Source organism: Vanessa tameamea, chromosome 6, assembly GCF_037043105.1.
Source record: "Vanessa tameamea isolate UH-Manoa-2023 chromosome 6, ilVanTame1 primary haplotype, whole genome shotgun sequence".
Taxonomy (NCBI): domain Eukaryota; kingdom Metazoa; phylum Arthropoda; class Insecta; order Lepidoptera; family Nymphalidae; genus Vanessa; species Vanessa tameamea.
In genome coordinates, this window is record NC_087314.1 from 12,205,123 (window position 1) to 12,233,121 (window position 27,999).

The window sequence follows — 27,999 nt, forward strand, 5'->3', positions numbered from 1 at the left end:
GAATATTATGATTATTATTTTATACAAGCAAAATAAAAGTTCCCATTATACACTACCTAATTACGTTCTTATACCAAAATCCTTTTTATTGACTCTTGTCTTAATTTTCCATTACGCTTTTATCCACGACGTAGTTGTATTTTTTACATTTTTCATTTTAGTCTTGCAAACTTTTAAATATTTTCTATTTTAGCACGTAGCATAATTGAAACCCTTTTATAAAATTGTGTCCGCCAAAACATTTTAATTTTCAAGCTACGACGGGTTTAATTATGGATACTTTAATAATAATCACAAATAAAAATTAAATAAAGACCAAAATTAAAAACATATTCTAAACTACAGTACAGAGAACCGTATTATATAACTAGCTTATTTAAAGTAAAATAGTTCTGTTGCAGTATAATTATCTCATGGCCTTCTCAGAATATTAAGTAACGTGTTTCACCAAACATTACTTTTATACATTCAATAAATTTTTCAATTCTAAAATAAAGAAAATAGCTCCATATCTCTCAATAAAAACTTCCCGGACGTAAGATCGATTCTGGTTAATTTTAATAAAATTCACGGGAAACATAATCGATGGGTTTATTTGATAATACTGACGCTAGAGAAATAAAACGCTTATAGTTTATTGACTTACTGAACTCATACGCATGTATTTGACTATTTCCTCTTATTTATTCAGATTTTTAAACGTTTATTTTTAAAATCTGAATATTTTTAAAATGAAAACGCATGTTACGAGTAGTCAGCCACAATATAGCAACAGTAAACTGATAAATGGACCCTTTACCCAAGTATAATAGTTATGAAATAGAATGTTGATACATTTTATACGTATCAACATTCTACTAAAATCGTTAGCCGCCTTGGCGTCAAAGTCAACTTAATACAACATAAAGAAACTCAATTACAATCATAGTAATTAGAGCCTCCAGTCAGTCCGTCCATTTCATCGGACGGCGACTGTTTGGATTAATACCAGTGTATTCTCTACTCTTAACTGAAAAGAGATCACATCAACTTTCTGACTCTGAACTGTTACTGGACATATCGGCTCGACTCGAGATTCCAACCTCATGATCTGCAGACGAACTGTTTACTAGATCAATACGTTAGTTGAGAATATAAACTTATTCATGTATGTGTAAATTTAAAGATTGAAATCAATATTGCACAAAATTACAATATAAATAGCTTGTCTATAATAAGTGTTTGAGTTAGATAAATATTAGCACATACTCGTATGAGATTCAAATATTGACATTGAAATGAAGTTGAATGTCTCAAAGCTACTTGTATTAAATTCAAGGCCAATGCTGATAAGAAATTAGAATTGAAAATTACGTATCTCATGTCAACCGGAAAACCCGTTGAATTTATTGAATTATAAAACGCCTTATGGCATCAGTAAAGCGCCACCAACCACACCTTCGTATATTAGTTCTGTTATAATGATGTTGTTTTAAATAGAACATTATTTAATGTTGTATTAACATCCATTGTTTCTAATTTCACTGCATTCAAGTGAATGATTTTTTTAGAATGAACGATGTTAAATAGTAAAATTTCAAGTTCGAGATTGAATGTAAAGTTTTGTCTTCATAGCACACGGTTTTTTATATGTTTTCATGCAAATGGTTTCGACAGAAGTTCATGATGTGTTACATGTCATAACCCGTATGACATGGAGAATAATGTTTTACTTTTTATCAAACTAGTATTATAATAATAGCACTTTTTTATTTTGAATTTGATATTTTAACTCTTCTTTTATAAGCATATTTTATATACATATTTATTTCATTTTTTTTCTTTTATACGGCCATTTTTAATACAATGTTTTGGAAAATACGAATAAATAAATGAGCACTATCCGTCTTTATAAAATGCAATGCTCAGGTCGACCGATGGCCGGTCGTTGCAGTGATAGTTGTAAAGGGATACTGCGTATTCGATCTTGGTTTCGATATTTCGTGTCAAATATTCCTGTAGGACTAACAGGACTTTGCTGCAGCTGTTTGGATATTAGTATTTCTGTTGTGCGCATTTCTGGACCCCCAATACATGTTTCTTGATGAGTGTGTTGTAAAACCGATAATAAACAAAATAAAGAAATAAATAAAAACATTTAAAATATATTGATAATCTCTGTAATAGTAAACCGAAATAAAATTATTTTTTAAACGGTTCTATCCATATTTTACACAAGATATATTGAAGGCGACACCCGCTTTCTCGGAAATCAGGCCGCGGCCAATTTAAATCGGTCAAGAGATAAATACATCAATGAATTAATTTATACTTATTATATTTCGCTACCAGAATAACCATAATTTACAGGTACCGATTTAATCACGAAAAAATAATCTTTATTACCCAAAAAATAAGAATGTGAATCGATAAATTGGATCTTGTTTAGATTTTTAGAAGCTTAATAGTTTTATTTTCTCTTGGCAATGAGGAAGTTTTTATTGAATTGTTTAAGTGTAGTAATATTTCACATGTTATGCGTGTAAACTTTACCTTGGTTTCACTAATATAAGTATAAAAGATATAAAAATCGAAAGGTTTCCAATCTTGCGTACACTTTTCAGCAGTTTACATAATATATATATATAACATTTAAATATAAGATTTTATAAAATAGTTAGACCGGGACGGAGTATTTATTAAAACCGATTCAAACGTCGAGAACGTACAAACGTGATGTGATAATAAAATAATTAAATCAAAATATTTTTAAACGAACCTAATACGTGGTATTACAATATATCCATAAAATAATATGAAATAGCAAAACTTACAGATAATCGTAAAAATATAAATCTTCAATGTGAAGGAAGAAACTGACGATATAGATTATGATATGTAAATTTACCATAAGTTTATTCAAACCTTAACATCATTTCACTAGATATCGATCTTCACATATATTTAGATTCTCGGAATTCCACCACTCACTCTTAAATACAATTTAGTCGATTATTAAATCAAAAAATTAATAAATCAGTTAAATAATTTGCGTGATATATATTTAAGTTAAACGTTATTTTATGACTTAATAATTTAGGATGTCAGTAGATAATTCATTAAAGTAAAATAAAATTCAACCCACCCAGAAAACCTTGGAACAGAAAAATGTTAATAAAAGATTCGTTTACAATTTGCAAACCGAAAATAGTACGGTGCAAAAATATTGCACAGGTGTTGATGAACACGACTGAAAAATTACTTCGATTCTTTTTTATTTAGATATCTGCTCGGGCTTCGCTTCTGCACTCTCAAATTGCTTTACTCTGACTTCATTGCTTTCTATAAAACGTAAAAGATTACATTCATTCTTTGCGACGTAAGTGTAATCTAATATATATATATATATAGATTTATTTTAAACTTAGAATATATTTTAAACTCAGTTCAGTATTACAAAAATCACGAAATTAATTAGTAAAATAGAAATATGTCTGACAATTTCACTGACTTTAAACTTTAATTTGCAAAAGTACAAACTATATTCAATCTTTGGACTATTTTTATAATTCGCAAGACTATTTTCACGAAAAATCGAATAGCTTTATTTTATTTTTAGTGAACCAAAATCGCTGCATCTTATTAACATTATCGGTATATTTCAATGAATACCAAAAAATAACTTCAACAAGATTATTGTTAGTGCTTGACTTATGTAAACGAAGTACTTCAAAGACGATTTAATACCAGAATTAATGTTTACATAGTACGCCTATCTTCCAACTTTCTTGATATAAAATCCAATAACGTATTCGACATCGGTAGCCCTATTAGCTTGACCTTTACGGCTATAAAATATTTAAAAAAACATTAGAAATATATAAAACAATCCGACAAAAATGATAAGTAAATAATACTTATATCAGTTAATGCCTTATTCCCAATTCTAGGTAAAAAAAAAATCCATTGCAAGAAATGTAATATGTAAATTATTTGATTTTTGCTGCTATAATTAAATTGACACTAACCCTTTCCACGTTTTCAATACTACAATGTTTCTACGTCGTGATTAAATATTTGGTGACTATCATTGATCCGCGACTGATCGAAATGAATGACATCACACACTATTTAGTGTATATATATATGGGTGTGTTATCGAATTCAAATTTTAAATGCATTTATCACATTTGTCTCAGAAAAGATTTAAATGTTCAGATATAATAAATTAATCTTGTAAGGTATTTAATTCCACATTTTAAGAATTTAAATGCCAAGTTTGCATAACATTTAGGAGCGATGTTGAAGTTTTTTTTTTAATTTAGATCACAGCTTCCTAAGCAGTTGATAAATATCAGATAATCGACAAAACAAAAAAATCAATCGCTGAATCGTTTTGAAAAGACTTCATTGATAGCCTATGACGTCACCAGAAATATTATACACAATGTCATTTACTTCTCTACTGGTACATGGAATAGCGACACGCCTGAATTGTACAATGTAAGTCACGTAACCACAAGAGACACATTGTCCGCGCCATAACATTGACTATGTCAGTATATGTCATAAAGAAGTTCTAAACTTCACAAGTGGTATATTCGTTTCGAAATTGCGCAACGTTTTTGCATTCCTCGCTTTGTTCGCCAAGTAACAAACAAACGCTCTATTTATTTGGTAACTTTTTACGATTTCTTTAAGAGATACATAAATTAGAGTACCTTGAGATTCTTTCATAGGCTTTTAAGACCGCTAATTAATTTCATTGGCGTCTATTCGCGCGTCGTAAAATTTGCGAGAGAGGGAGATGACGGTCCGGCGGTATTGTTTGATCATTTACGACCACGACGAACAATCAGCGGGACAAGGTTACAATTTTTAAGACTTATTTTAATATATTACTGAATTCAAGGCCGTAAATATGAGAGTAAACATGTGGTAATAAATTCAGTGCTCAAAACAACACTAACAAAATGTTGTACGACCAAGCATCGATTTTATTTGTATTATGATGTGAATAGTTTGTCAGTATAATTACAGGGACTATAGATAACAATCCTTGATTATAAGAATACACTCAAGGTACCTAGGTCACTTAAGCAAATATTAATATATATGTATATAATTCATATGACATATTAAAATCATAGGAATGCAACAAATTGAAATAAAATTGTGATTATTATTCATATAAAATATAGTTAAAGTTTAAGTAATTACTATACAAATATTTAAAGCACTACATAAAAACGTCAAGTTATTATAAGTTACATAATATTTTAACAAGAGTGTTAAATAATATCAAATACCCTCATTGTATACTGATACACAATAAGATTATATATTTTTTTATATTTATAAAAACTTCAACAATCACTTATCTAAAAAAGTGGTACCATTATATCAATTGTAAACGTATTGATTTCTTTTTTTTATATTGTCTCAATAAACATAAAAAGAACGACTTGCTATACTCTCGACTTCGCTCGCCGGTTTTATTTGGAGTTAGAAATGGATAACTTTCGACACGTACATACATTTTAAGTCTTGAGTAAACATTATAACTTTTAATTAAGATACGATCTACTAACTTTACTTCGTAATAATTAGTGTAAGAATATATTATATAGAATTATGTATAAACGCCCTTGCCTAAACGTCTTATTTTTTTAATGATAGAATTTTAAATATTAGAAATTACTTGTAGTTTATTAAATTGTGATTTCTATTTTTTTTTTTTGTTTATGCTGGAAGCGTGGGTGGATTACGAAAACTTTAATCGTTATATATTCAAAATACAACATTATTTTTACAATAGCAATTCGAATTAGCTATCGAATGTTACTAAACAAGAAAAGAATCTTAAGATCAATGCTGTTACCTATTGTGTTAATGCTGGCTAATTGATAAATTCACATCTCTTGTTAAAAAAAAACCGAATGTACAGACAATGTTCTGAAACGGTTTTATTATATTAAATATTTAACAAGCAACAAATGACATCTTTTTACGAGTATCGTTTTTCTATAACTTCTATTTTACTTGTTATCGTTTTTTATCGATAGTTAATGTTAAATTATATTATTTTATCTATTTATATATTTCCATTGTGAGTGTATGACTTTTTAAATTCACAACACTATATTGCGAATACAGTATGGTGCTAAAAAAAAACTGAAATTACTTTAAACCCTTTTCATTAAGAATTTAGATTTTGTATGATTGCATGTGTCTCTTATTCTCTTTTTGGAATAAGCTTGCCTTTTATAATAAGTTGTCTTTGATATTTTATTTAATATAAATTAAATTAAACAAAACGTTTTTAACAGATTGGTCGGTTAAAACGTACGTATCTTTTATCGAGGCTGTATCCATATTTTATCTATTTTATTTTCTCTTTATGTATCTTAAAATGGGAACTTAAAATAAAACTTTAAGAATTAAACTGGAATATTTATAAATATACAGGAAATTTTAAAACAACGGCCCTTATTGCAGTTGCTATTTCAAATACAATTTACCGATTGTTTTCTATAAATATAATTTTTGTATTAGATATAAGTCTCAAGGCATCATTTTCCTTTCCATTACTTGTAATCCACAATAATTGTCTGGGTTGATGAATGACAAAATTCAACAAGTCGACGTTGATCGTTGTTCACAATTGCTATATTGCGAGCGTTTTATATTTTCGGGACGTTACCTCATCCGTCCTAGAAATAATATTTCTGCTTTAATAATATATGGCGACTATAAACTAGAACTATTAATGTTTAGGTTGCATCAGATTATAATAGCAATGCGACCTATACTCTAAAATCAGATAATAAATTTTGATACTATAATTTTAGGATGCGTTATATACTGTTTTATTACAAATTCCCGAGACGTTGTCACACAAACGACGTAATTAAAAATTGTATTGCATGTTGAAAACGTTCTACCAAAAACACAACATTACACGTGGAGTGTTTTCTATTAAATAAAATATATGTAATAATAACATATTGCTATCCCTTTCTAAGGATATTTTTATTATATTTAAACGATAGCTAATTTAAATCAATGTTACAACTTCAAGGAAACAGGATTTCTGACATTTATATACAAATAATTTGACCTTTACAATTCAACTACAAGTATTTCATTACAATTGTTCATAGAATGTTCATAATTAACACGTGTGCGAGAAGTTCCTAATTAACCGTATTTAATTTTATTCGTAAATCAAATGTACTTCATTTACTTGTATAATCTTATATATAATACGAATTAAGAACAGACAGTCAAGATAGACGACTTAATCGACCATTGGATGATTGATATTTGACATGAATCAATTATCATATTATAATCAAATAATATTCCTTGATATGAAATATTATATTTATACGGAAATTTCATTCTTTTGTGTATATTTTAAATGCTTATATGCGAATAATATAATGTCAGTGTCAGAAATAATATAAAAAAAAACACGTAAACAATTAATTTGATTTGAAAATAATATATTACGTAGGTTTCAAAACTAACATAAACATACTATTTGTGTTACTAAATAAATTACTCAGACACAACTCGTGGTGTTAAAGTATTTAATTGCGTGAAATACACATTTAGTTATGTATAAACGTTTTATAAATTTTATACAAAACGTGTCATACTGTTTCACTTTTAATGGTATTACGACATTAATCAGAATAATTATGATATATCATTTTTGCAAATGAATTAATCAGACATTGATATGACAAGTATAGGTCCATTACTCGGCTATGGTTTGCAATTTCAATTATTATATTTGACATATTTTAACTAACTGAAACATAGACAAATATAGACTATAGATTGAGGTACCTTATGTCTATGATTATACTATATGACACATTGCTCATTTCTATACTTAGCCATACCTCACGATTGTAGAGTTTTGTGTTAAATCAAATGTAATTATGTCTCCTATCGGATAGACAGTGCCTTACTCGACTGCCTAGCTATAAGGTCGCATATCCTGGGTCAAACCCTAGATCGAGCCATTAAAGAATGATTTTCAAGGACCATTTTGACAAACATTTCGGTCGAGTCAGATTTGACATTCAATTGGATTATTGTGTGTGTGCTCGCCCTAACCGAAATCGGTTGGAACTTGGAAGGACACCGTGATCAATAGCCCCAAAAATAATTGCAATTTTATCAACAAGAATCAGAAAAGAATGAAAAATAATTGAATAATATTATATTTTGTTGCAATAATATTATCTGATATATTTTCAAGTATTGCATTCTAGCAGTAGATATTTGTAGCCAAAGCCCAGTGATTGTATCTTTAACCTTGTAGGCGTAAATTTATTTTTTATAATTGAATCTATCTACGATACAGTTTATATACAAGTATTCTGCACATTATCAAAGTGTTTGAAAATCTCACCTGTTTTTTATATATCGTATCTTATCTGTACGAATTTTCGTATAGAGATGTTTATCGTACGTATGCAAATGTAGGAAGCTACTCAAGGTCGCTTGTCTGCTGTTGTAATTGAAAGAAATGTACAAGTGGATAGTTACTGGTAGTGTGACCCTGCTTTTGATCATTTAAGTACAGTGTTCATTCAATAAATATTAAGAACTCTTGAAATTCTTGCTGAAATTTAGAAGTGTTAATATTTATGTTTTTAACATACATATATACATATTTACATTTTTTTTTGTTAAGTAAACGACTTATATAATCTTCTCCTTAACTGATAAAAAATACGGTTTAACCTGCTGATTTTTAAAACAATAAATATTTAAAAAAAAATCATTTATAACGACATTCATATTTATGATTAAAAATAGAAAACAGTTTTTTTCAGATCGATATTTTACATATAATTTAAAAAAACTAAATTATAAAAAATACATTATTCTCGTAATGATATAAGAAATCGATAAATCCTAGTCTTTCATAGTACTCAGTTCAATATTTCTTGTGTTTTATTGTTATTTTAATGATATTCAAATCCGTTAAATACTTTTATCCGCAAATTTATATAAAAATGGCTACAATCCGATTCGATCAATGGCAGTAGCTCTACACATGGCGCCTGTTCGCTATAAATTAATTTGTTTTTATTGTAACGCGACCCATTTGTGAAACATCTCATTGAACGGTATTGATAAATAAATTGTTTGTATTCTGGGAGGTCTTTTAATTTCGTCACCTGTCACTTAACTTGTCATCGTCAATAAAGAACGAACAATTCAATTTCAAATAATACAATTTTAGTTGATGGAATACAAGCTTCTCTTATAACATTGTAAGTCGTCTCTAGGTTTACAAAAATGATTTCTAATATACGAGTATATACGTGTAATGCTTAATAGTACCAGTAGCAGTCTTGAATTAATTATGCATTGACAACAATTACATTTCGATTTTCGCTGACGATATGGCATGTACCTATAATTTTTATTTGTGTAATTTAAAAAAATGTCTTACAACGTTCACAGTTTTTCAGTCGTTAGACAATACAAACCGCTATGTCCCTGCGTTTTAAATCTGTAACATCTTCGAAAACATTCATTTAAATTACATGCTTTAAACGGCCATATTTGATTTATATTAAATATACAATGTATTTAAGGTACTTAATTGCATAAGGATTAATGCTGTTTTGCTTAAAATCGCTTCGAAAATGAGCCATTATGTCTTGTAAAAAGTAAAGGATAAAATATGGTTTTTGTGGGTTATCCCTAAGAAATAGACATTTACCATAGCTCACTTTTTTGATGACCTTTATAAGATGTACAATACTGTAGTACATTATTTTGATCTATCTCGTTGGGATCAGCCAGCGTTTGCAATGTAAGCGCAAAAAAATGGTTTATTTACGACAGCACTTCAGAAACCTCTAAAATTATCAGTTGTGTCTATACTATATTGTGCATGTATTATACATATAAACCTTCCTCTTGAATCAATATATCTATTATAAAAAATCGCATCAAAATCCGTTGTGTAATTTTAAAGATCTAAACATACATAGGGACATACAGCTTGTTTTATACTATGTAATAATAATGTTGATGATGAAGAGATTCGTTTTTCTATTTTTTTTTAATTCAGTAGTGTCTTCACCTTTTCAATTATCAAATAAATTGATTATGCAAAAGTCATATATAACCTTCTATTGTTAAATTGGTATCAACCGGTTATTAAGAATATTAAATACGAGAAGTCTCGTCTACTCCTCTATTTTGAGATTTGACCGCGATATAAATCAGTCTTATAAGCATCAGTTTAACGTGCACACATCTACATTACTAAAATATTCACAAACGAAAATCACCCAAGCTACATACAAAACACATTCAATAAAGAATAATATCGTGTGCCTTATTCCTAGGAATCCGCAAAAAAAAGTTTCGTAGATTAGTACAATGAAATAATACGCGTAACAGCCTTGAACTGAAAGATACAAGAATAATAGTTTATTTTTAAATCATCTTATATGTAAACATAAAAATAGATAAATATTATAAAATAAGCTTTAGGCTATCTGAAATAATATTTCTCTCGTGGTAATATTTATATGCGAATCATCATTACATAATTTCTCATGGGATGAGGCGCACATGGTAACATTTGTTTTACAGATAATTGAAAAATGTATACATAAAAATTTTCTATGTGATATTTTTTAATATCATTTTTTAATATAATTTCAATGAGGTATTTTTTAATATAATTTATAACATAATCTATCAATACAATTATGTATAATATTTGTTTAAAAAATATATTTCAATATTTCTATGTATTGATTTTCATACTAATAAAGTTGAACACAAAAAACATTTTAAACCTAACCTAACCTGATCTAACTTATTTTAGGGGTTTTGTTCTAATCCTCTTAGATTAAGTGTCGGGATTGGAACACCAAACGACGACGATTGGGAACAAAAAAGCCTTCATAACTAATATAGGCGGCCCTAATACCAATTAGCTTTTTTAAACTATGTTCTAATATTCGTATTTAACAACTAGTTTAGTAGATTATGACAATATTGCATGCCCTTATCCTTCACGCTTATTTATATTATAAACCGCGAACTGGAATAAATTATGTTACCGCAATAAGTAAAGTTTATCGACCGAATACGAAAATCTTCGACAAAAAATACCTTATCTTGTGCCATTGACCTTGATGCGGTAACCGGGACGAAAGTAGGTACTGCATTAATATTAATATTTTATTACGTGACTTTATAATAAAAGCTCCATACTTAACACGCGATTTCAATTATTTCGAATCAATATATCTGCTTTTAATGACTACCGGCCTTACTTAAAAATGTTTATAAGGCTGTTTAGGCAAACATTGTTTTGTCTCTTTCTTTCAATAATGATTTTACATTCAAAAGAAACACACAAAGTATTTTTTATCCATTAACAAAATGTATAGAATGTTATTTATCCATATATTTAATTATATTTGTATACAATAGTTTGTGAAAGACTTACGTCATTATATATTTGAAGTGCGATTACAATAAAAAAAATATATATACTCCTGTAACACGACGCTTTAAAAGTACTTATAAGAAACTGCATGTATAAGGAATGTTTTCTTTCTTTGTATTTATCCTTTGAAATATTTTCTTTTTTTTAAACACATTTTAATCCCGTAAAAAAAGATAAATAAATAATTACTTATTAATCGTTCATATCATGCATAACCAATTAATCAACAAAATGAGATATTTAATTAATTTATATTAATTATATATCATGAATATGAAATTATATCTATCTGTTTCTGTATCTGGCGCTGCGGTGGGACCGTTGCACATAGGCTCTCCAGGAAAAGTAATTCTCGCGTAGCAGAGGTGTACTTGTTAATAATTACAATTTATATAATATATTATATTTTATTCATAAAAAAAATAATAAATCTTATTGACGTTTTTTTCAAAATCATATCGAAATTTGTAATCCTCAAACATTAAAAGTAGACGTAAAACGATATTTTTAGCGGTTACTTACCATTGCCTCTATAATTTGGCGTATGAGTAAGATATGATAATCAAATACTAGATTTGACACCTCGGATGAACGTAATGTAACTATTTAATGTGATATGTTCCATGATTAGAATATTATGCAGATTCTAAATTTGAAATTTAAATTCAATTCCAGTCACAATAATTTTTTCATTGCCATTTAATTTGGCTTTAATTTAGATTTGGCGATACTTTTAGACACAAATTTATTATTTATATATAAGAGTTGTAAAGGCTTTTCGCAATTTGAGAAGATTTGAATTCATAAAACTTTATTAAAGAAATACTTTCGTACGAAAACATCTTTGCTTTTTTTTAAATATATTGTAATAGCTTGCCTGATCTAGAAACAATGATCTCATCAAATTCAGCCATTATTATTACCAATTCTTTCAATATACAAACCAGACAAATCAATTAATTCCCCAGATCGTTTCCATCTCTTTGAAGAGCCGCTCGTGCATACGTTAGATACATACGAGTAATTTTAATTCTTACGTACATATAATATAAAAACTATTTTGGGATCAATGCTTGCGTCATATGTGGGCAGTTATAATGGTCGAGTTCCACGGAACTATTTTGTTTTGTTTATTGTTGCTGTTGCTATCAACATCTAAAACTGCTCAACTAATATAATTTAGAATTGAAATTTTAACTTCACGGATAGTGATTTATATTCCTTCCATTTATGAACTCCTTTTTATTCTAATAAATTTTTACAAAGGAGGCACCAGCTTTTATTTAGCAATACTATCAATGCCTTTTTTGAAGTAAATTCTAATAAATCTAATAATAAAAACAACTAAATACTATTTTTTTCCAATTAAGCGTACATATTGTATTTTAATTTGGTAAGATAGCACAAGTTGTCATGATCGAACCTGAGACTTCCACATTACGAGGCGCCACATTATTTATTGATCTAGTGAAGCTTGAAAACGCTGTGCCGCTTGTAACTATTTTTGAATACTAATTTATTTTACATATTATTCTATTGAGAATAATTATTTAGAGCGTATTTCATAACAATATAAATTTGTCAAAAGGAAGATTACTAGACTAGATTATACCTACTTCTACTTAGAATGTTTGAAAGTTTAGGAACTAGTTTATATATCTCCCAATACTAAGAAATATAAAATTTTTGTTTAGTTAATTTTTTTTTTCATAACCAAAAAACATCTAGAGGCGCACAATTGAATATGGGATCACACACAGATACTATACGCAATATATACGCAAGGAACATAATTTGTCAAGACGGGTTATTCAAATTTCTTCTTCACCATATAAACTCCTTCGTCGTCGTTTTGTTTATAGTTTTGTTAAAAATTCAACATACCGTATAATGAACTCTACTTTAAGTACACGTTAAGAATGGCAAACAAAAGCAAAATAAATCTACCATACATTTCCTGCGTTTGGTGGTCACGAAGCGAAAAATTTCTCTTCCGTCCTTGTTTCTTTTTAGCTTACAACAATACGGTTACTTGTAAACTTTAATGGGGGTTCGAATGTTGATTGAGTCTTAAATGTAACGGTTGATGGCCTTTTGATGGGGAAGTGAAATATTGATCTGTGTTTTATAAAAAAAATATTCTTAAAAAAAATAGCTATAAATACAATAGTTTTTATTTTATCTCTGGTATTATATTATTGGTAGTATTTTTTAATGAATTCACTAATATGCCAAATATAATATTCATTTCCTCTCTTACTACAGTGAATACAGAAGCATGTTATGTAGATTATACAAATCGGGATATATTCTAGACATATTTTATTACGAACCTGCACTGTCGAAAAAACGCATGATATTATTTTCGTAACACTTATAAATCATATACCGGATGCATTTCTTCTCTTGCAATTTAAAATTGATTGATAATTGATTTATTATTAGAAAAATTGTACTTTGTAATTACACCATGTGAACTTAGCCTTGTTACTAAAATATATTATTGCATAGAAAATACTAAAGTGATCATAATAATATTACCTCAAGATTATTAATTAACTCTGTAATTACTTACATTTCTAAAACTCACATACATTATTATTGAATAGATTTTTAAATATAACCACCGAAATAAAAACACATAAACCCAAAAGTTGGTACGTAACGTAAATTAGGTAGGTATATCCACCGGAGAATCTGCGGCATTTTGATCGAAAACATTAAACTTTATCAAATTTATTTTTGTACACGCTTTTTTGTTCCTTATCGAAACGAAGTAGGTGTTAAAATTGCGTGTACTAAATTGAATTTAAATTGTTTTCGTCATGTCGCATTTATCTTAACGGGTCCAATTTATCTCGTCCCAGAACTACACTCATTGCATTTTCAAAGAATGCACATCACTCGTTTATTCCAACTGGCCGCCTGAGGTGAAAGCGATATCAATTTATTTCGGATTGTTTCTGTGCGTCTGTCATTTTAGCGGTGACATGATTAATTTTAATCAATTTATTAAGTAGAAATTTAGTTGATAATTATTGTAAATTTTATCTAGTTTCATTTTTTTAATTAGACTTTAAATAAATTAGCAAAACAGCTTTTGATTTATTGTGAAGTAAAAGTTGTTATATTTCTAGAGATAGATAATAAGATTATTTTTTATTTAACACCGACACCACATGTGTGTGTGTCAAATTTTTCATCTGATTTTGAAACTATAGTTACTCTGTATTTTAATTTGTCCAAATTAGCCGTCAAATAAAAGCATTTTTTTTTAATACTGAATGTATTAAAAAAAATCTACTACAATTTATTTATGTAATAACCAAAAAATAGCCATTATACTTTATTTCTGTCAAATCTAATATTGAAATTGTAGATAAAATAATTAATATTATATCTAAAAATTATTAAAATAAAAACATGCAACTTAAACGCTATTAAAATAAGTATTTAATTGAATTAGCTAGATAAGTCAGCTTACAATGTTAGAGATAATAAAAGGCAATTGGCGTCATCTAACTGAGCCTGTTTGTAGCAATCTAACTATTGAATTATGATAAATGTATACGAGATATAATCGCTAATAATGAGCAGTATATAAAAATATCTTATAAATTATACATTAGAGTATCGACTTCAGCTACGAGCTGAACGGTGACGTAATGTACAAACAAACCTTTATTACAAGTACAGAGTATAGAAGGCGCGGCTGTTTTTTTTTATAGTGAAGACCCTTTTTTGTAATTAATAACTGACAAAACTACTAAATCAATATACATAATACTTATACCAGAACATGCAGCGTGTATCGGTTTTTTAGTGGGTATTCCGGTGAGCTGGGGCGCACCAGGCGTTTTCATCACTGCACCGGCGAGTCCCACATACCGGTAACGCATAAGAGCGATTTTCAAGCGAAAATAAAACACGTGTATCGGAGAAGGTTTTATAATATTATATATATATAACTGCGCTCTACAGTTTCACCCGCTTTAAGTCTAGACTACTAACGTGACAAATTTGATTTTCATTACCTTGCTTTATATAAATCTCTTTATAGGTATATAAATTATCTGTTAAACTTATTTAAAAAATTAATATTTGGCACAGTATTTTAAGGTTAATATTGTTGGATGAATGAAGAAGATGAAGAATTTTTATACTTATATAAATACAAGCAATTTCTGAGAAATCAAATCCTGCCAAGATCGTTCGACTCGGATTGTGATTAACGAAAGATGAACGAGATAATAACACCATAAGTCTCTGAATCTAATTTACTCTACACGTGGATGTAACACAATTTATGACACCAACTAAAATTAAACATTACGATAATACGATGAGCCCTTGAATGTCGACAAATATCCGCTTTATATTTAACGACTAGATACCTGGTCTGGTTTGCACTGGTTAAGAAAATAATATGATGTATATATAATTTAACTTTCTTTACAATTCATTAATTAGTTCCGAAGATTACCTTCTACATACAAACAAGCAAATTTTACCTCTTTATAGTATTAAGTAGTACAGATTCAAATACAGAATAAACATCGATCCTAGTAACAAGAACAAACTATTCATAAATTAAGCTTTAAATTTGGTAGTTACACAAGGGGAGTTGTTATTTCTTGCTTATCTTTTGACTATAATACGTGAGCTGACTTGAAGATTTTATAGCAAGAGAGTCGGATGTCGGTACGGTTACATTAAATATATTTTTAAATATAACATCTTATCAATAAATAATATTTATAAAATTTAATTTGTAATATTTTTATATGAAAATATTCATTGCAGATTCTTGTTCTGTTTGTATAATACCCTTCATTGAAAAATATTAGAGATTAATTATTATTGTAGATAAATGTTAACATTAAGTAAACCTACGATGAAAGTTTACGTTTCGTACATGATTAAGTTGATAAACATATTATAAGGCTATATAAGTTTCAGATAAAAAAAATGGTTGAACATTTATGTAAGTCTTTTGCTGTTATTTTAATAATCTCATATTTTTTTTTCCTTATAATTTACTTTCCGTGTTATTGTATCCAAAAATTTAATTAAGAGTATTCATTGTGTAATAAATAACTTTATATTTTGCTTCGAATGAAATGTTTTTAATCTATATCTACGAGTTTGCCTGAAGGCGATCTTATCTTTTATGGATTATTTTGTTAGAGGACTAATTTTAAGACAGCTTATTTTGGGTTTGTTTACAAATTAATCCGCATCCTAAGACTATACAAGTTCTCGGTCTATAAAACATGCTCATTGCCCACATGCCGAGATCATAACAAGCGCATCTCTTCGTGATCGCTCGAGTGTTCCTAATCTCAAGTGTCTGAACGCGATGCATTTCAAGTACATCCCTGCACGTAGTTCTATCTTAGCATGGAAATATAAATCTAATAACCATTGTATCAAGTACTCAATTTCTGTAACGAACAAAGAGTGCTTTGCAAATTTCTATATACCTCGCAGATGCAGGATATTTTATTCCAATATTATAAGGGAATAAAGCTCATAGTGCTACAACAATTGATTTTAAAGATTAAATGTAGGAACTCAAAATGATTCGGATTTAACTTAGTTGGATGTGTCATGGCAAGCTGAGTAATGAAATTTCACGCTAATGAGCATTTCACGTACACACAATTTTAAACGGATAACAATATTTTCTAGTCATCATTACTAATTTGTTCAATTTTCTACATTTATTCCTAATGACTAATTTCCGTAGCAGATACAAACAGTTCCTTATTGAATTTTAATCCAACATTAACGCTTGTTAGTTACCAGTTGTAACCCAAAATAAGTTACGATTAATAATCATAGACTAATTATAGTTTAAAAAGCAAAGTAACTGCTTGTTATTGTGTCGCTGCTGGGCTAATTCTTCCCGCATCTTCAGAAAACTTAAAACGTATTCTACCGTGTTGCTCCAATGTAGGTTGGTGGTCTCACGTGGGAAATATTTTTCATTCGACAAATGCAAATATTCTCACAATGCCTTTATTACCTACATGAATTATAATTACAAATAAGGTAAGCAAAATTTAAGTTTTTCTGGTCTGGATTTGAACCTGCAATCATCGGTTAAGATTCACGTGTTTACACCGCTGAGCCATCTCTTCTCTCGCACTTTCTGTCAGAGCCAATTACCCACAGCTTCAATTTTTAACTCGAAAAATTAATCATTTTCTCCTTTAATTGTTTAATTATATCTAACTCTGCTAGAATATAACCAAAAAATTAATTTTGATGAGTGTGTAACAGTCACGCTATAAACACGCTAACATGGAATTTTGACGCGTATCAATTTCACTATATCTGCAATTAAATTCTCAGTTGTTTATAAGATTTTATGTTCAATGGTTTGTGCAAAAATAATATTCGCGTGAGTGTTGATATTCTTTATAAAACTAATTCAATTCGCAGCCATAAACTAAGTCGTTGTTTTGGTTCATACTATAATATACGTATTACTTCGTCAATAAGCATAAATTAAATAATTTAATAACAAATATGACCATTGTGTTAGATCTCGGTCTAACATGTCAAAAGAAAGTAAAAAAATAGTCGATGACTGACCGAACCAGAATTGAACGCGTGACTGACTGCGGTCACTGGATCGCGTTGCAAGCTCATCTAGTCTGGCGCTAAGGGTTGACCGCACCTGGTCTATTTATTTACACTACGTTACTTGAACTACAGAGTAGAAATATCAGTTTATTAATCTATTGCTACTGGTATTGATAAATCTTCTTTCATCCTATTCTGACTTTGTAATTCTACATTCAACATCGAATTCCGTAAATATACTATTTTTCTAATATCAGTTAATTCAGTAGGCAAAGTTACTCCTTACCAAATTATTCTCAAGTATAAAGAAGGAAGACAAATAGGAGATATCTGTGCAAACACAGAGGCATTCTGTAAAAGAATTGGACATCTGTCAGACACGATTCGAAAGAGTTCAGGCGAAGAGCCAATAAGTTTACATGCTTACCTCTGTAAGCATTTAAACTCACTGACTGCGTGGAGTATAAGTATAACATTGGCAATTTCTACTGAGAATTTTTTCATAGAATAATAAATACTTTTCACTGGTCTGAGCTGAAATTTTGAAACCGTACCTCTGTATCTGTAGCATAATAATCCACTAGACCAACGAGACTAGCTAGCGAGCTAGTACGCAGGTAATCGTATGTAACTAGTGAATGTGCAGATCAAATAATTACAATTGTTTGACTTAAGCATTTAAATAAATCTAATAAACTTTTTCTACTAATGATTAAACTAAAAAAATAAAAAATATAAATAAATATATGTATAAAAATTAAACAATGACATTATAATGTACAATTTCCCAATTTTTAGTCGTTGTGAAGAACAATGACGGATCTACTATGCTGTTTTTATATCATTTAGAAAAAAACTGAGCATTTAAAATATTTATCAATGGAATGGTTTTATTTATTTCTCCGTAGAAACATAAACACACGTAAAAGTAATTCTTTACGACAGTAAAGCCTTTGTTTATTTATTGTATTATTGTACATTTGAACTAATAATAGTTTGGTTTCATCACTGAATCACAAGTATTCTTAATAAAAAAAAGAGGTGATGTTTTTTTAGTAATGCCTGACTGTAACCACCAACCAATATACGTAAAACTTATACAAAAAGATGCAGTGCGCTTTGCAAGAGGTTTTAATATATGTTACATGTCAAACAACGTCTGCCAACGATTTCGATTGTTAGATATAAATTAAATTATTCACTTCCAGACATCATCAGCTTTAAATTACACGCGCATTAAGCATTTTCAAATTGTTCATAATCAATTTGCTTTAGATGTCGACACGCGAATATCGTAACTTCTTTAAAAATCCGCGATACATTTAAGATCTAAACTAAGTGTCAAAATTAATGGGTTTTCATTCAAATTTTAAATTTAAACTACGTAATTGATTAGATAATTTGTGAATCAACTACTCTAATAGCTATTTTAAAGCGATACTTCAAGAGTGCTCTAATAATCTTCATGAAACGTATGCTACGTTAAGAAATAGCCTTAAGAAGTAGTCCAACTTTAAGGAATACAGCGCGATACGCATATACCCTTAAAATTTACCATTCGTAAAACCCTTAGGACCAACATTAATATTAACTTAAACATAAGTTTAACGAGATATAAGTAGCCGAACTATCATGAATGTCTCTATGAATTTTGAAGATGTTGTCAACTTCTGTATGATCGAAGATGCATCGACTTACTCTATATTTACTTATGGTATATTGATTTAAAAAAAAATATCCTTTATTTTGATTTGTGCAAAATAATTAAAATCTTGTTGATGATCATAATTATAAAGTTATAATAAGCTGAATAAAAGGAGGACTACTTTACAGCACAACACATTTTCTTAATTAAGTACAAGTACCGTCTGCAAAAAAAATGTATTTTTAAGCTTAATTAGAGAAGTTAATAAAAATATTACAACTAACTCGTATTATACAGTTAAACTTCGATTCTTCTTTCGATCGTATATATTTATAATGAATATTGATGAACAACAAACACAACAATGATATTCTATCGCTCATTGTCATTCTGTACAATGCACATATCATTGAATCATAAAACATTTATGATAACATTTCACTAAGTTTATAGATATATAAACATATATAAAAACCTTCATTTGAAGCTCGAGACAAGTGGGTTCACTGGCAATTGTTAGCTACAGTAATAAATTGGAATCTAGACTATCGAATATCTCGGACGGTAAGCTCAAAGCTTGGAGGAAATTGAAATTTCAAGCACGGCTGCTACTGAGTCAAGCATGAGAAACATATATAGCTGAAAGTACTATAATGGTCATCGATTCATATGAACTATAGTGAATATTCCTTTCAACGATAAAGAATAATTATTTGTTATTATATCGTTAAAGTCCTATGAATAAATTCTACTTCAATATTTTTATTATTCACGTTCGAAAGTACATCACATATGGTTTATTAATTATAAGCCTTTATATTTAATTGTGTTTAAATACATATTTGAATGGTTTATAATAACAGTATTGTTGTAACTGAAATATCCACACTTTAGGTGGGTTCGCCGTGTTGCTGAGTTTTGAAACGCCCCAAAAAAATCTGTATTTTTTTTCACGGAACTGAGGTACACGTATGTATCCAGAACAATACGTAATTCTATTTGCAGAAACAATAAACGTTATAATCTACATACCGAAGCGCAATAATCGTGTTTATGATCGACGTTAAGACACTTTTACGGTCTAAATCTAGATTTCTCTTCATGGCTAGACTTTCTAAACTAACCTAAATACGCGGACGGAAATTATTGTTTGTAACTGCTTTTAAATTAAAACTTCTTAGAAACTATAACTCATGTAATCACGAGGAGCAGTTGATAGGTGCTAGTTGTAGTAGTAGAGACGTCATAAAAGGCCCGTAACACGCTGTTTGTATTACACTTTTGACACTGTCGTTTGTTGTTTATTAATGTATAAGACGATTCCTCTTTATTCGAATATGGGGGAAAGATATTTAAGGAGGACAACATTACGCTGGTTCATAACCAATTGAAATTGAATAGATACTCGTATAAAAAACAAATCTATGTTAGTATTTCAGGCATTGTCTTTCAGACGTATTGCCGCATAAACCGTAAAAACGATGTCAACAAAAGATTAAATATAATATTAAAAAAATAAGAGAAGTCTTACAAGAGCGACGCAAAGCTGTAACATTTCACGAAAGGACAAATTTTTATGCCGCGTCGGCTCAACGGACGCTTATGAATCAATGAAAAACAAAAATAAATTTAAAATTTCTTCTAAATCGTTCACTCTTGCCAGAGTGATCATGATTATGTATTTGATTCATGCGACGCTTGCCTTGAAATACAATGTATAATAAAAAAAAATACAAAGAAAACTGTAAATTATATCTAGTTTATATGTATATGTATTTTTTATTTGTTTCAGATTATCCTGCACCGATTCAACAATAGTTCATCACTATCCAAATTTTACTTCTCATTTTAATAATATTCTTTTGCAACTTTCTTCAGTACAAAAAATATGACTTGATTCAATCATAAACTTAGTGTTGCATTTAAGAATAGTGTGAAGTTCAGTGTCAGGTTATATTGTTAGTGAAAATTGTGCCAATATTCAAAATGGAAGCATTAGAAAGGAGGGGCAAAACGATCGCCATCGGCGCGATATTGTTCATCGTGTTTTGGTCCCAATGTAAGTATTGCATGAAAATCTAATAAAATTAGAATGTATGTCTTACTAGTTTTTGCCTGCGACTTCGCTCGCGTTTTAGAGTCTAACCCTATGAGTCCTTCCATAGGGTTTAAGCTTGCTTCATACCAAATTGATCAAACTCAGTTCCCAATGAACTGAGTTTGATCAATTTGGTAATTTATAATATTAATATAGATGTATGTGGACGATGGTATATCTGTTGACTTTGTGTGATTCATAACCATGAGAGTTGACATATATATGAATATACGTTTTGGTAAAAGGTTCTAATACTATCCACTTTGGAATGACTCAACACAAGATGGCACAGCTCATCAATTTATATACCGTTCAACCGATCGTCGTGGCGATTTCGTTATAAACACAGACAGGACGTCCACTGAGTTTTGCTAGTAACATAAAAAATGCTTTAAGACTCTTTTAAAATCACGTAAAAAGATTTATATAACAAATATAAGTTTGGCACTATTGAAAATAGTTCATAATAAATATATTTTCTATGGATTACTTCACTGCGAACAATCTTAAAACGAACTAAATATTAATATTGATAAAAAATTAAAACAATTTAACACTCTAACAACTAACCATTATAAAAAAGAAAGGCTACACTCAAACTCAAACTCAAATTCCTTTATTCAATATAGAAGCATTACACTTACTTATTGATGGTCAAATTAAACACTACCACTCAAAATAGGCCTTCAGATTACCCACGTCTTCAGGACTTACAAAATCCGTCATAATACTAGTTTATTGTTTTGTTTATGACTTAAACTTAGATCACTAAAGATGTTTAGCGAGTCTAGAACCGTGGAAATAGTTAAATGTCAACTAATATCTATTGTGTACTACTGTATGGCCTTACTGTTACTTGTTTGAGGAATTCTACTATAGCCTGACAATTGTTTCTTAGAATAATAATTATTTTAATATAGTATAGTCATATAACATCAAATCAAACGAATACAGAAGCACAAAAACGTTTCCTTTTTATATTTCATATAAATCTATAATGAAATGTAAACAAAATTGGCTCAAAGCGGTAAAAAATAGAATCTATCAAGAAAATAGTCTGTATATTTTAAGATTAAGAAAACATCGCAATTATAAATCAGCACGATTTTTTTATTATATGTTTCTTACTAATTTTCCTATTACACTACACATACACACACATTTTAACAACTTTAGTTTGCTATAAAAAGTGTGATAATCTAGAGTCATTAAGGGCACAGGCCTTAAGCCTCTATTTTACAGTTATACAGCTAACTAAATGCTTTTACGATTAAGCTGTGTACCTAATACCATGTTCATATAAACTGTTCATAATTTTAATTAAAAAGATAAAAAAATCATTTTAACATAATTTTAAATAAATTAATTTTAATCAAATATTATAGGCAAAGGTGTGGAAGGCAAGAACAACACAAAGATGTCGTACGTGTGTCCGCCCCAGTTCATTCGGCTTGGACACAGCTGTTATTTCTTCAGTGAGAACAAAGCCACGTGGCAGACTGCACTCTTCTCTTGTAAGGTATGTCACAACCGTTCTTCAAGTGTAACGAGTAATTATTAAAATAAAAAAAAGAAACGCACAATGATTAAATAAGTAAAGAAATTATATAATCTGTATTGACAAACTGCGACACACACGTACATATATAATCAACTATGTACATATCAAAAACAATGTCGATGAGATCATTTTATTACATCGCGTAATAAAAATAATAATTGTGTAAATCAATATTATAACTTAGTGGTAAGGCTTGATGCAAGCCGGTCTGGGTAGCATCCATTCATCAAACCATTTTCCAGTCTGAATAGATATTTTAAAAATATATATTCATACATAAAATACAACAGTAAAATAATATAACTATGGTTATTTTATTGAATTAATAGTTATTTACTTATATAGAGTTGTGCAAACATTTGTACCGTATATGGAGTCCATTGGTCATATATAAAAACTCATTTGCAAAGTTGTTTAATAAAATGTTACCACAATTTGTATTTAAAACAGCATTCCTAAGCCAGTAAGAAATTATAGCAATCGATAAGTTTACGACAAACGAGTAAAAATGCAAATATCAAATAATAATAATAAAATTATTATTGTGTAATACAAACAAAAAAATATATTTTTTTTATATTATGTACTTTACATATTTCTATCATTAATTATCATAAGATAGAAATCAAAATATTTGAAGCATGACTTCAACATGACTCGAGAAAACGGAATGCTATGAATATCACTACAAATTATGAAACAAAGCCCCCTGCCGCTTATGTCTGTCTGTCTAAACGCGATAAAGCAAAAAGTACCAAATGGCTTACATTCGGATTTCACGGAAAATTCACAAGGGCAGGTTAAAGTGTATAATTCTTCAGAGTTTACGATGATTTTTGAAGATGCTGGAAGAAATCACGCTGGCTGGGAGCTTTTCTGGCGTGCGCCACGTAAGCCGATAGAGCTATATGTAGTACGATTTAAATATTTTATGTAAGCCCTTATTCAGGTCCCTAATTTAATAAAATACATTGTCCACAACGTTACAACAAATGCCAATGTATGGCCATCTGTAGACAACGGCCTCCACTGTTGTCACTATTGAAATTACCTAATTTACATTTACGTGTTATTAAAAAATAATGTAAGATATTTAACACCATTAGTAACATAACAAAGTAAATATATTTTGAAATAATTACGTTCAAGGTCTCTTTATTAATTAATTAAGTTTAACTACCAACGTGATTAAAATTTATTGCGAGCACCATCAAATGATTCGTCCTTAACATCTCGGACCCAATAGGCTTATAACAAGATCACTTACTGGTTCAATAAGCCAGCTGTTGAATGAGCCCTATAAGATCTAAAACCCTATAATAATAGGCTCAAAAGCAAAAGTAATAAAAACATTATAAATATAAACTATTTAATTTAACTGCCTAATGTATTTATTTAACATTTATACTTATGATATTTTGTATAACATTTTATTAACTTCTTACATTGCACCTGTAGAATTATAAATGTCAAAATTAGTTTTGAAGATAAATTTAATTTTTCAGAAAAAAACTACCTAATACGAGTACGTATAAGACTATTTATATCAAGGTAACAAAATTGAATTATAAAAAGTAAATTTTACGTATTGATTGGTATTATGTCATTTTTATTCTAAGCGTTTAAAACATAGAAGCAAATATATCTTTAATAGTAGCTAGTGCCAGCGAGGAAACACATATTATTTTTGTAAGAAACTTTGTATTGTGTAAAAATGAACGAATGAACTAACAAGCGCTAAGCAATTCGTCCTTTCAGAAGATTGCGTAATAAACAATATTTTCATAAACTATTTGTATAATATTTTAAACATAATTGAATTAGCTCATACCTTTCGTACCTTTCTTTTAACACGTAGGTACATAATATTTTGATATTTATTCTAAACTAGCAGTTACCCGCGGCTTTGCTCGCGTAGAATATGAATATATTTACAAATTAACTTAAAATATTACGTTAATGCAAGACCTCTTTGTATACTACATTGGTGTGTATTTCAGTCCTTAGAGTAGAATATCCAGAAACGCTTAAATGCGAATCAACTCATTTTTAATCGGTAGCCCATAAAATAAATTTCATGCTTCTAACTTAAAAAATAACGGTCTTCCAGACTATCCTACATAGGAAATGTCACCCCTATTTCCCTCCTTAGGCGTCAAATATCCGGAATCGTTTAAATACGTGTCAACTTAATCGGTATCCCAAAAATAAAATTTCATGCTTCTAACTTTAAAAATGACGGACTTCCAAATCTGTTTACGAAATGTCAAACCCTATTTCTCCCCTTAGGCGTAAAATATCCAGAAACGCTTAAAGAGGTATCTACTCACTTTTAATCAATATTGCAAAAAAAAATTTTCATGTTTTTAATTTAAAAAATGACGGACTTCCATAAAAAGTTTCATCCCTTATTTCACCCCCTCAGAAGTAGTATATCAAGAAACACTTAAATACGTACATATCTACCCATTTTTAATCAGTAGCCCAAAAATAAAGTTTCATGTTTCTAACTTAAAAAATTACGGACTTCCATACAAACGTTCAACCCCTATTTCACCCCTTTAGGGGTAGAATTTCCAAAATTCCCTCCTTAGTGGGTGTCATGATATGTTAGTTTATTAGTATAAAGCCTAAAATATAAGTTTTATGCTTCTAGTTCTAAAAATGTCAATACTTTCAAAAACTTACAACCTTCCCCCTTTTCAACGCTTTACAGCACTTTTTTCCAAATAAAAAGTAGCCTATGCCCTTTCTCAGGCTCTAGACAATTTGTGTACCAAATTTCATTTAAATCGGTCCAGTAGTTTTGGCGTGAAAGCGAGACAGACAGACAGACTGGCAGACAGACAGACAGACAGACAGAGTTACTTTCGCATTTATAATATTATAGAGTATATGGATAATATACATACCATTAGGTTTCTTAATAAAATCCATTACAGTTTTAAGTTTTTTAACTTTATAAAAAACTTTTTATTGTTTTGACTTTATTGATAACAAATTAAATATATATTTTTTTTGTAATAGAGTGGTTAAACGATGTTACATCAGTCAAAAATTTAAGATAATAAGTTATTTGCCCAAAAATTGCGTATGAAATCAAGATGAGTAGCCAGTGCGTTACATATAAATATCGATACTTTCTGATACATACTTAAGCCAGGGGTGTAGCAGACAGCGTTAATGATGATACAAAAATATACACTTGTCATTTGTACTTATTTATATTGCATTGGTAACGTTGGGCACGAACCTCTTTTCCTGTTCTAACCACTAGGCCACCACGGCACTTTATATTTACGTAACAAACAAAATATTTTCTATCAAAATGATACCTTATTAAAATATTATTAATGTATTTCCTTTTTGCGTAAATCAAACTGCTGAACATATACATATTATGAGTATGTAACCAATCAACGCGAAATTGTCCGTAGATAGCTACAGGTTATTTTTTAAATTCCGTCGATCGTTCTCACGTTTTTTGTATGCCCAGCAAAGCAGATAGGTAAGAGCCAGTATTTCGTATATAGCATATATATATATATGGTTAACAGCATATTACTGAATCGATACTTTACAATAAATTAAAAAAAAAAAAATTAAGAGTCGTTGGGCTTAGTAAAGAAGCTCACACTAATATACGTCCCGACTAAAACCGACGACGACTCAATTTACTAGACGACTTTACAGCACAAATCCTTTCAACATTTCCGATGAAATCTCCGTATGATTTATATTAAAATCAACCATACTTAAGGCAAGAACATAATGTCCTAAGTCCTTTTGATAGGAAGCAGCATATCATCTTATTTTCGGGTACGAGTTTAATCTCGGCAACAGTATTAACCCGATCATCTTCATCTCTGAAGCTGAGCGCTGATATGTTTATTTAGGACAACATTGCCTTTAAATTTTCTTAAGTGGACTCAACTTTAGAGTTTGACTAAATATGGGAAAATACTATTCATATTAATACATCTTATAATTCCGTTCAAAATATATACCTACATAATATGATTACTATCATTTCCTGAATGATGTGGTAAACTAGATATCTCTTATTAATATTCTAAAAACGAAAGTTGAAAAGCTTTAAAAAGATCACAAAGTTGGAATAAATAATAATATATTTAATAATAACAGTCGATAAAATTGCCAAATGTACAATTCTAATAAATAATAAAAACAAACTTTATGTTTTGTAAAATACTTTAAAAAGGATATAGATATTAATAACAAACTTTTTAGATGAGCCTCCTTTTTGAAACAAAATATGAAGGCTTCCTTATGATGTTTCCTTCACCGCCAAGCAAGTGATGAATTACACATCTTCGGTAAAAATCCGCTTGTGTTATCCACGGGGCCATCTAGTCTATTTCTAATCTAATTAACTTTCCGATTTGTGTAGATTTAATCCGATATTTAAGGAATGTATTCAATTACAATATATTATAGTTCTTTGAAAATATTATAATTATCTTATATAAAATATTTATAAATATCTAGATTATTAATTCAATGCCAATTTGAAAATATTTTTATATAGAAATAAAACTATCCTAACTATGCTACACTTGTTTCGTCCAAGGTTCTTTGTATAAGCACTGATGAAATAT

At 29.2% G+C, this 27,999-nt stretch overlaps 1 protein-coding gene across 1 annotated transcript in view; it reads left to right on the forward strand.

Annotated features, from left to right (window-relative positions):
* Window positions 1-27,999, forward strand: part of LOC113396369 (uncharacterized) — a 124,749-nt gene that overhangs the window by 51,635 nt on the left and 45,115 nt on the right. The window contains exons 2-3 of the mRNA XM_026634284.2: window positions 21,514-21,780; window positions 23,205-23,338. Of these exons, the coding sequence (XP_026490069.1) occupies window positions 21,708-21,780; window positions 23,205-23,338 (207 nt within the window). The 5' untranslated portion in view covers window positions 21,514-21,707. The remainder of the gene's footprint in view (window positions 1-21,513; window positions 21,781-23,204; window positions 23,339-27,999) is intronic.